An 8,558-nucleotide genomic window follows, 5' to 3' on the forward strand; every position below is an offset into this window, starting at 1 on the left:
TTTCATGATTTTTGTTTTGCTTCTTTGTATTTTCATATTATTTTGTATGATTGTTTAGTTATTACATGTTCTTTTATCAATCATAAACATAAATAAGTATGAAAAAAGGGATTTTATAAAGCTCACTTCTAGCACTTGTGGCTAGAGATGATCTAGATGATGATCAAAGAAAAGAAAATGTTGATCTTGGTGTTTGAAAGCTTTTGAATGGAAGGAAACCACTTCTTTAACTTGTAGTGTCTTTAGATCCTCATATGTTCCATCAAGCTCCATCTTGATCATCAAAGAAATGCTAAAATGTGAAAGTTGTTGGTGGGTGTTCTTGGCTAGATGATGAATATTGAGAGAGTCTTAAGTGTGTGTAATGTAAGGTGAAATCAAGAAGTAAAGTGCTTAGTGAATTCTTCTTCATAAGTGTTATAATTTCACCAACTTGCATCAAGTTGCATCAAATAGGTAAACAAGTTGATGTGTGGGTCCCATAAGAGGGGTGCGGCCGAGAGGTGTGGGCGGGGGTCTCATGTTGTGAACTTGTTTCATTTGTTCTCAAGTGTTAGAATTTTTAGGAGAAATGTTAGGAAGCCTTATATGTTCAAGTGTTTAAGTAATTCAATGTGTTAAGTGACCATTACTAGACCAAAATGATCCAAATAATGTTAGATGGTCACTAAAAAAAGATTAGACGTCGTTCGGATATTCATTTGGCGTTGTTTCCATTAGTCATTATTTGAACGCTAAGCTTGTGTAAGTTGTGTGAATTGATGTGATTCTTGGTTTAGAGGATACCCCAAGGTATTCTAATATGAATTCTAGGTTAAACGACACTTTTGTACATTGAATATAACTTACAATGCTGATTTCTGCAGAATTTCTGCGGAAAAGTGTTGAAATTGTGACTTTTAGTGCTTTTCGCGCAGTTTTTAGTGTTATCGGACTTCGGGAAGGTATTAAACCAAACTCTTGCATTCCTAGTTAGGGTTTAATGTATATTAGATGTTGGACTTTCGTCTGAGTCCTAAAGATGTCATTAAGATGGTTTCTGCGGATCCTGCGTTTTTGTCAGCACACTAGTTCACTAAGTGCTATTCTAGTTGTTTCGATGCATTGTTTAAACTGTTTCAATTGTAATCAATAAAAATGAATTATGTGCATCAAAAATAGGTATTTCATGAGTATTCTAAGTGTATGTCATGAAATATGTAGTTCGGATGTTTAAAACGCATAACTGTATATCTAAAAATGAGTAATTTAAGTGTAAGAAAGTTACCAAAAAGTGGCAGTTGTCACACAAATGTCCGATTCGTTTTTACCTTAATACGATTGTTTGAATTATTCGTAAGAGATCATATTTTGAAAGACAGTTTGAAGAAGGTGTTTCAATGAAGAAGATGACGATAGAAAAGTTAATCGTTTTCAACACAACTGATGCATATATACTCTTTTCAAAATTTTACTTTCCAGCATAATTATAATTACACTTGAATCACAATTACGCCGCCCTAGTATTTTGAAAAAGGGAATCTTCTAATTCAAGAAACACAAAACAAATACGCTGAAAAATTTCAATCTTTCTTGAAGAACGTGCCCTTATTGATAAAAATTATGCAAAAATAGAGAATAATTTATGGAAAATTAAAAATTGTGCAATTTGAACACCAAAATCATTTTTTGAACCGGTGAATTTCTTTTCACAATTTTCTTTTATTTGACACTCCTTGACTTTCCTGCAAAAGGTCTTACTGGCAACACTTGTCAGTTTATTAGTTTCTTTACCAATCAGGGCACAAGAAAACCTGTCAGTATGTGTCACACCCCAACCGATGGCGGAATCATCGGGCCGCGGCACTAAGCGAACCAGATTGCTCAATACAATCCATAACGACTAGTTTAGTGCCTCAAAGGGCTCCATTTGTATACTAGCATGATAACTGTTATTGGACGAGAATTCTACTAAAGGTAAATGCGAATCCCAATTACCACCAAAATCTATAACGCATGAACAAAGCTTATCTTCAAGGGTGCGGATCGTGAGCTCAGTCTGACCGTCAGTCTGAGGATGGAATGCGGTATTGAGATTGAGAGTCGTACCGAGAGTGGATTGGAATGTCTCCCAGAGATGTGAGGTAAAACAACCATCGCGGTCAGAGATGATGTCACGAGGCGTCCCATGTCGACAAATGACTTCGTCGGTATAGATTCGGGCTAATCGTTCAACCATAAAGTCTACTCGTATCGGAATGAAGTGAGCAGATTCGTAAGACGATCAAAGATAACCCAAATGCTATCGTGACCAGAAGGCGTTCAAGGGAGTTTTGTAATAAAATCCATAGCGATACTTTCCCATTTCCACATAGGGATTTCAGGTTGTTCAGTAAACCAGAGGGTCGTTGATGTCCGGCCTTAACTTTCGAGCAAGTTAGGCATTTTGAGACATACAGAGCGATAGCATGTTTCATGCCCGGCCACCAATACCTAGAGCAGAGGTCCTGGTACATGTTGGCACCGGGGTGAATGGAGTATCGAGATTTGTGAGCTTCAGTCAACAATATCTCCCGGAGGTTATTGTGACTAGGAATCCAAATACGGTCGAGATAGTGATAAATACCGTTCGACTTACTTACTAGCTGAGTTTCGGCACCACACCTCATTTCCTCTTTCAAGGTATTCTCAATGAAGCATGCATGTTACGCATCGCGAATCAGAGCTTCGAGATCATTCTGGGCTTGAACATTACGAATACTATACACATAGCTTTGTCGACTGAGGGCATCGGCTACCACGTTAGCCTTGCCTGGATGGTAGCGTATCTCGCAATCATAGTCGTTGAGAAGTTCAACCCATCTGCGTTGGCGCATGTTCAGTTCTTTCTGCTTTAAGATATGTTGTAGGCTCTTATGGTCGGTGAAGACCGTACACATGGTACCATAAAGGTAGTGTCGCCATATCTTTAAAGCAAAAACAACTACACCGAACTCGAGATCATGGGTAGTATAGTTCTTCTCGTGGACCTTGAGTTTTCGAGATGTATACGCGATAACCTTGTCTCATTGCATAAGGACACAACCAAGACCTAGGTTAGAGGCATCACAATAAACAACGAAATCGTCGTTTTCGTCAGGAAGTGCAAGTATAGGAGCGTTGCAAAGCATACGCTTGAGAGTTTTAAAGGCTTCCTCCTGTTCAGAACCCCAAACAAAAGGTTGGTGCTTATGAGTCAAAGAGGTAATAGGTACGACGATTTTAGAAAAGTCGGTGATGAATCGACGGTAATAATTGTTGGTGCATAAATGTCTATTAACTTTGTCTTGTATCGAGTCATGTGTCTAGATAGGATAAACCAGTGCTCAGCAGGTCGGAAAACAGGTTTTGAATGTTAAAGGGTAATTTCGCACGAAATAGCACTTGCTATTTCGCATGAAATTGCACATGGGTATTTCACACGAAATTAGTAATTTCGCATGAAAGTAATTTCGCTTGTATAATTCCGTGTGAAATTACCTGCCCTATAAATACCCAACCTGTTGATTCATTTGTAACGGTCTTGATTTCAGAGCCGTGGTGCTGCCAGTTTGTCAAACAATCAGAATTGCTTTGAAATCATTAATAAAAGGATAATTAAGGAGAATCAAGCTGTTTCACGTCGATATCACTGATTCCGCCTTTGATATTGATGTATAACTCTTCTGATTGACTCGTTAGGGTCACACGATGATCCAACAAGTGGTATCAGAGCTCAGGACGAAGAGTTCATACCGTTTCAGCTTGTTTTCATCACTTCTACTCTTTCTTTTCAAAATTAAATGAGATTTAACGGACAAAATGGATTGAATTTCACATATATCACGTAAAACACTGTATTAATGAATCCTTGAAAGAATTGGACCAAAATTCGAACAAAAACCGGATCAATTTGACAAAATGGTGGCCGAAATGATGATGTCATCATAATTTCGCACGAAATAGTCAGCTGGAATTTCGCACGAAATTAACTTTGAGTGTCTTATTTCGTATGAAATCACGGTATTTCACATGAAATCAGCATCTTATTTGGTATTTCGTACGAAATTAAGTTGGTGAACATAATTTCGCACGAAATCAAACATAATTTCACACGAAATCGGAACTAATTTTGCACGAAATTATCTTGGAACCTTTATTTCGCACCAAACTCGTTATTTCGCACAAAAAGTGTATTTCGTGTGAAAGATAATTTCGCGTGAAGGATATTTCGTTTGAAGTGTATTTCGTATGAAAGCTATTTTCACGTGAAATCTGTTTTCGTTTGAACTGATTTCGTTTGAAACTGTTGTTGTTAAAATTCAAAAAATTTCTAAGTGTTTGTTGATTGTTACAGGCACTTGAAGATGGATGAGTTTATGAATCCGTTCAGTGACATGTTTGCTTTCACGGGAAACACAGGAGATGATACATCAAACAACACAAATGAAAACGTTTCAAATCCGAGTGCGAAGAAAACTCTTTCTGATGCTTTGAGTGTAGAGAGTGCCTATGGGACGTACAACAAACCTCCTAAACTGATGGTAATAGAAGAATACAATAGATGGGCTAAAAGGTTTGAAGAGTGGCTAAAAGCGTTTGCATATCCAAGCTGGAAGAGCATGAAGAATGGTTTCAATATGGGAAGATCAGATTATGAAAATATAGAAGGCACTGAAGATGTAGATAGTTTTCTAACTGAACAAAAGTGCATTGCATTGCTTCATCAGTCTGTGAGAGACGACATAATATCGTTGATTGAGTACACAAATGCGAAAGATCTATGGAAGAAACTAAGAGTGAAATGTGTGGGTAGTGCTGAGATAGTAAAAAACAAAAAGAAGTTGTTAAGAAAAAAGTTTGATTTGTTTGGATGTTTGAAACACGAATCTGTTTCTATGATGATTGAAAGATTCGGGCATTTGAAGATGGAGCTAGCAAGACACGGAATCATATATACTCAAGAAGAATTAGTTGACAAACTGTTTGACTCGCTGCTAGATGAGAAAGACTGACAATACTTTGCTTTGATGCTGAAGAACACAATCAAGTCGGAGGATCTGACGGTTGATCTGTTAATTGAAAGAGTAGAGAGTCATGAGCTGGAGATCAAGAAATCATACAAAGTCAATCATTCTTCATATCAGGAGAATGTTGAGCTATATTACCGAGGAAGTATGATCCCGAAGAATGTGTCTCCTAAGACAGCTTTCTCAGCTGAAAATTCTAACACATCAAATCAAGAGAGTTCAAGCAGTGGTTTTCATAGTGGTTCATTGTCAACAACTCTAAGCCAGTCGGCTTCAAAGAATTTGTTCCAATGCAATATCGTTGTTGATCTTAAAAATGCTCAAAACTTTAGTGAAGAATCTGCCAAACAACAAATGGTGTTTTTAGCATCTGTTTTGGAATATTACGAGAGTCTTGTTGTAGGTAAAATTGAAAACACTAACCTCACCAAGGAAGACTATGATCAGATCGACCCAGAAGAAATGGAGTTGATAGATATCAGGTGGTGTATGGCTAGTGCGGTCAGACGAGCACAAAGGTTCATGGAGATTACAGGCAGACATTCTATTGGCGGACCTTCCACAAAACTTGGTTTTGATAAATCATAGGTCACGTGCTTCAGATGTAAACAAAAGGGACATTTCAAACGTGAATGTCGAAACGCACCAGCTGATGATACTGCAAATCCATTTCGTGAAGATTACTACAAAAGAGCAAATTATCATCAGAACAAATCTGAACCTCCCAGAATGAAGCAGCTTGAAGATGCCTCCAAAGAAAAATCAAGAGCTCTTGCTGTTATTCATGATGACGAAGGTTTCGACTGGAGTGAACTGCTACCAGAAGAGGATGTAGTGGGCTATGCGTTTGTGACAAAAATTGTTCCTTTCAAAGACAACAGAATAGAAGAAGAAAAATTCATCAACAGAAGGATGAAAGCCCAAAACAGGATGAGCAGAATCTATCATACATTCAAAGAAGCTAAGAAGGCGAAGAGATGGGATGCTGATAGAGAATGTTACCTTGATCCCAAAGGAAACATTGCAGTTGATCCAGATTCTATTAGTGTTGATGCTCTCATCCAGCAAATTGCTGAAGAAGAAGAAGAAGAAGAAGCAAATCAGAGATTGTGGTGGGGAGGAGGAGAAGCTGATGATAAAGAAAAAGAAATGGAGGAAGAGCCGCAGTTAAAGAAAGTTGATGACGGAATTATTGACACGTCACAGGAGTTTACTGCTGAAAATTTGAAGAAGATGGCTGACAAAGTACTTGCTGCAAAAGAGCTAGAGGTAGTTTCTGGTTCTGGAACTGAGTCTAAAAGCAAGGTCAGTCAGAATGATGCAATCAATGAGTCAGGTAAGAAAGCTAAAACTGAGAGCGACTGCAAAAATTGCATGAAAGACTGCAAGGTTTGTAGTACACTTGCTTACCTCAGTGGTAAAATGACCGAAGAATTGACAAAAAGAGTCAGAGACGTTGAAGACCAGATCTTAAACCGTGATAAAATGTTAAAAGCTTCAAATGAACGATCAGAAGAATTAACTGAGAAAATCGAAAAAGATAAAAATGACGTAGAAAGAATTCAGAAAGAAAACGAAAAGCTAATTCATGAAAATCGTCAACTCTCAGAAAATTTTGAGAAGCTAAAACGAACGGTTAAAGTTTCTGATGAAAGAAATAGTAAAACAACCAAAGAAAATCTTCAACTATCAGGACTTCCAAGGGTGAAAGAAGAGTTAATCAATCAACAACAGGATGAGATTGCTAAGTTGAAGCTTCAGTTTCAAGAAGCAAAAATTGAAAATGAACGTATTCAGTTGAAACTGAACAGTTAACTCCGCAAGTTTTGTTCTTCAACATATAGTTCCTAAACCAATTGGGAAGAACAAAGCAGGTGAAGATGTATACTCGGATGGAACTGGGGTTGGGTATCATCAGGTTCCACCACCAGTTTTAAAAAATTTCTCAAAGAAAAAATCAGGTTTCGTTAATGATGTAGAAGTAAATGAAGTTAAGCTTCCAGACACAATTGATGTCGCATTCACTTCATCTTCCGATGAAGATAGTGTCCAGTCCGAAATTGTTAAAAGCATGGCTGAAAATGTTTTGAAAACTGAAAGTGACACTACTGAGGATGATGAATGCTTTTTGGACAAATACATTCCGAAATCAAAATCCAAAAACAACTTAAGTGAAGAACCTAATCTTGTGATGTACAAGATAGCGGGATCTGATAAGTTGTATTCGGATCGTGATTTTCCTTTGGAGAATGTGAATATTGGCAAACTGAGAGATGTGTTTAAGTTGGTCGAGATTGATGTGTCTGAAATTGAAGGTGTGAAACATTCAGAGAGACAATTGAACTTTGAAAAAGATAAATCTTACTATAAAAAATCTGTTGTACCTCCGCGTTTTCATAACAACAACCAAAACAGATGGTCAGGTGGTTATCAGGGTGGTAAGAATTATCAGAAAAAGAATGTTCAAAACAGAAAGTTCGTTGAGAAAAAGGTTTTTGTGAGAAGTTCAAGTTCAGGTTCACTTTCTGATGAAGAATCAAAAATTTTTTCAAAATCAAATGAAGAATTTTTTGAGAAAAAGGCATCACAGCCTCAAACTGAAGGTACAAGTCGGGTAGTTGATACTCGAACATGTTTTAAATGTAATCAAGTTGGACACATTGCACGAAAGTGCACCAACTCAAAGCCTAAATCTGAAGTTGTTGAGATTCAGAAAAAGAAAGTTGATGCAAAAGGTAAAGCTCCAATGCTTGTTGAGAAGAAAGTTTTGAAAAATGAAAACACCAAAATCAAAACTAAACCTGCGAAAAATGTGGTAACTAAAAATGACAAGTTTTACAAAAGGGTTGCGTCATCTCAACAAACATGGAAGCCAAAAGTTGTTGAAAAGAAAACAAGTTCTCCAAAACCAAAGGTTTCAGAGTCGGAAAAACAATCATCTTCTACTACACCGGTAAAGATGAATGTTCCTTTGGATTACTATGAGAAACTTGAAAAACAAATGCTTAATTCTGAAAAGAAGGATGTTCAAAAGAAAGACCAACCATCTGGTAAACCTCTTAAAGATGAGTTTTTCTTATACAAAGAGGTTGAGGTTGGATCTGAAGAGAGCTTAAAAATGAATGACAAAAATTTTCCACCATTGTTCACCAAAACAACTCACATCAATGTCAAGTTACCCGAGTCAAAAGAGGCTTGGGTGGCATCAAAATCTAACTAAGCATTTTGATATGTGCAGGAGCTTCCAAGATCCGTTTCACGTTAGATTATGGATAGCGGAGCTTCTCGGCACATGACGGGAGAAAAGACCTTATTATACGATGTTAGAGGATTTAATGGAGGATATGTGGGGTTTGCAGGTAATCAAGGTGGTAGAATAATCGGTGAAGGAACTCTATCTAATGGCATTGTAACGTTTGAAAGAGTGAACTACATCGCCGAGCTTGAAAACAATCTTCTAAGCATATCTCAAATCTGTGATCGCATGTATACAACGCACTTTACAAACAAAGAATGTTTGATCTTGAAACC

General features: G+C 37.3%; 1 protein-coding gene across 1 annotated transcript; it reads left to right on the forward strand.

Moving 5' to 3' along the window:
• Window positions 1-4,364: 4,364 nt before the first annotated feature.
• On the forward strand, window positions 4,365-8,247 carry LOC118485900. The gene is made up of 4 exons (XM_035982415.1): window positions 4,365-4,823; window positions 5,037-5,426; window positions 5,616-6,731; window positions 8,050-8,247. Exons 1-4 carry the CDS (start codon window positions 4,365-4,367, stop codon window positions 8,245-8,247), a joined length of 2,163 nt encoding a protein of 720 aa, XP_035838308.1.
• Window positions 8,248-8,558: the final 311 nt, after the last annotated feature.

Source organism: Helianthus annuus, chromosome 13 (genome assembly GCF_002127325.2).
Source record: "Helianthus annuus cultivar XRQ/B chromosome 13, HanXRQr2.0-SUNRISE, whole genome shotgun sequence".
Lineage (NCBI taxonomy): Eukaryota > Viridiplantae > Streptophyta > Magnoliopsida > Asterales > Asteraceae > Helianthus > Helianthus annuus.